At 44.5% G+C, this 3,066-nt stretch overlaps 1 protein-coding gene across 1 annotated transcript; it reads left to right on the top strand.

Annotated features, from left to right (window-relative positions):
• The first annotated feature begins 514 nt into the window (after positions 1-514).
• Positions 515-2,449, top strand: LOC116553422 (C-C motif chemokine 2). Its single transcript, XM_032280905.1, has 3 exons — positions 515-679; positions 1,465-1,582; positions 1,954-2,449. The coding sequence occupies exons 1-3, from the start codon at positions 604-606 to the stop codon at positions 2,057-2,059; spliced, it is 300 nt and encodes a 99-aa protein (XP_032136796.1). The 5' UTR covers positions 515-603; the 3' UTR covers positions 2,060-2,449.
• Positions 2,450-3,066: the final 617 nt, after the last annotated feature.

Here is a 3,066-nt window from a genome sequence, read left to right as displayed (position 1 = left end):
CCTTGAACCCTTAGAATTCAGTTCAATATTTACACAATCCTATAGTTCTGCTAGGCTTCTATTGTGCCACTATCCTGCATTTGAATGAGCAAATGGATTTATTGCATTGCCAGCGAGCCCGCCAAGGTTTCAGATGTCCTTCCCTGGCTGGCAGGCCTCTTAGACTGTGGCCTGAAGGTAAGCTGGCAGCGAGCCTGACATGCTTTCATCTAGTTTCCTCGCTTCCTTCCTTTTCTGCAGAGTTTTCACTTCAGAGAAAGCGGAATCCTTAAGAATAACCCTCTTAGTTCACATCTGTGGTCAGCCTAGGCTTAATGGCATCCCATCCTCCTCATTTGGTCATTTGGTCTCAGCAGTGAATGGAAAAAGTGTTGTCCTGACCCACTGCTTCCCTTTTCTATTTCCTGGAAATCCCCAGCATGCTGCATTTGCTCAGCAAATTTAACAACCCACTTATTATTCATGGAAGATCCCTTCTCCTGCTTGACTCCGCCCTTTGTTTGCTTATAAAAGACAAGAGACAGCAGTCAGAGGGGCAGAGAGGCTGAGACCAACCCAGAAACATCCAGTTCTTACACTGAAGCTTGCATCCTCGCCTCCAGCATGAAGGTCTCTGCAGCACTTCTGTGCCTGCTGCTCATAGCAGCCACCTTCAGCCCCCAGGGGCTCGCTCAGCCAGGTAAGGCCCCTCTCTGCTTCTCCTTGAAGCACTGTACTCTCTCTGAGTTATCATGGACCATCCAAGCAGACAGGGTACCCACAGTCTTGCTTTAATGCTGCTTTTCCAGAAAAGGTGACTCAGAAAAGGACCAGGGGTGAGCCCAATCATACAGTTGCTGCTAGGCAGAGCCTAAACTAGAATTCCAGCTGTGAAACCCAAATCCAGCTCCTTCTAGGATTCCATCTCTGGGAATACCCTCAGCACAGTTACTCTCCCAGCTGCTTCCAGCAGAGTTTGGGGGTCAGCATGATCAAAGAGAGGGTGGGTGTGTGGGCTGTTTCCAGACACACTAGAGACCCAGAATCTAGTCTGTGCTTCATTCACCTCAGCTTCCAGAGACAGTGGCTCTGCAGAGGTAATGAATATCAGGGGATCTCATGACCAAGCATAGACTATTCAGAGCTTAAAAGGCGACTCCTAGGGGGGGTCTCCAGCTGATCTTTCCTGGTGCTGATCATCTGGATTATTGGTCCCTTTTAATGACACTTGTAGGAGTTACCTAGCTTTAACAGCTCCTCCTTCTCTCTGTCCATTATCAATGTTGTATATCCATTTTACAGCATAGGAAACTGAGTCATTGTGTCAAAGATCACATTCTAGCACTGAGGTATAGGCAGAAGCACTGGGATTTAATGAGCTCTTCCTCTTCTCCTGCCTTCCTTTTGTTTTTTTCTCATGACTCTCTAAGATCAGAAGAATCCAGTTCATCCTAAAATGCTTTTTCTTTGTGGTTTATTTTCCAGATGCAATCAATGCCCCAGTCACCTGCTGCTATATCTTCACCAATAAGAGGATCTCACTGCAGAGGCTGGTGAGCTACAGAAGAATCACCAGCAGCAAGTGTCCCAAAGAAGCTGTGATGTGAGTTCAGCACACCAACATTCCCTGGCCCAAAATTCTTCCTCAGGGAGCAAGGGGCAAGCCTCATAAACCTAGAGTCAGAGAATGCACTATTTAACTTAATATACAAAGGTTCCCAATGGGAAAACTAAGTCACAAAGGGAAAAAGTGACCCCTGACATCACTCTCCACTGGGAGAATACCCCAATTTCTTTAGCTTGAAGTCAGGATGACTCCACCTGGACACCTATAAGAGCAGTTTGCCCTGGGTTCCCTCCTTCCACCTGCCTTCTCCTCTAGCTCCCATAGCAGCCTGTTGGTACAGAATGGGTTGCACTCCTAGGCCACAACTGTACAGGAACTTCGTCTAACTGTGTCCTCCCTCCCCACAGCTTCAAGACCAAACTGGCCAAGGAGATCTGTGCTGACCCCAAGCAGAAGTGGGTTGAAGATTCCATTGACCACCTGGACAAGCAAATCCAAACTCCAAAGCCTTGAACACTCACTCCATAACCCCAAAATCTACAGCTAACTTATTTTTCCCTATCTTTCCTCAGATACTCTGTTTTATTTTATTATAATTTCAAAGGACATGAATTTTGTTTGTTGATATGAAACATTATGCCTTAAGTAATGTTAATATTGTTTAAGTTATTGATGTTTTAAGTTTATCTTCCACGGTACTAATGTTTTTTATATAAAGAGACTCAGGCAAATTGCCTTTTCTCTGTGAACCGCAATTCTACCCCTGGGATGTTTTGAGGGTCTTTGCAAGAATCATCAATACAAAGACTTTTTGTTTTAACAATCCAGTGCATTGCTGAAATATTATTGTGGAAATGAATATTATATAATTATTACACAAAATAAATATATTTTTGTACAAAACCTGACTTCTAGTGTTTTCTTGAAGGAAATTACAAACCTGAGAGTATGAGCTTGATGGTGACAAAGGAACATGATTTCAGAGGGTGGGGCTCACATTTTAAAGAAATGGGAACGTGGATTGCTCCCGGTCTTGTCCACTGGGTGGTCTCCTCTGAGCATCCATAAAAAAAATTATTATGGCAGGCCAGTTAGGTATTAAAGCACCACCCTTCCAGTCTCCAACATCAGCTTCCCAGATCCCAATGACTGGCCACCCATTCGGCAAGAACCCACCCCCATTCCTTTTCTCACAGCCCCTGACCCCTGCCTGCAATTCTTCCCATAACATATTGCAACTGGCCCCTAACTGGGCTACCCACTCCCAATCTGCACCTCTCTAATTAATCCCCCAACTGGGAGAAATACAGACACTACCAGGAAATACGGGCAGACTTAATCACCATTGATAAGATGATTAGATAAGTTTCATAGACATGATGAAGCTGAAACTTATTCTTTATGAATGAATAAAGCATTTCTAGAAAAATTACACGATCATTAAGGGAAGAAAAAGAAGAGTGGGAGCAAATACCTGGAGGTAGAAACGGTGATGATGTGTACATCAAGGAGGGGGAAAA

The sequence above is a fragment of the Sapajus apella genome, unplaced genomic scaffold (assembly GCF_009761245.1).
Source record: "Sapajus apella isolate SASKATOON/1434 unplaced genomic scaffold, GSC_monkey_1.0 scaffold12, whole genome shotgun sequence".
In the NCBI taxonomy this organism is placed as follows: Eukaryota; Metazoa; Chordata; class Mammalia; order Primates; family Cebidae; genus Sapajus; species Sapajus apella.
This window is presented reverse-complemented; position numbering and strand designations above follow the sequence as displayed.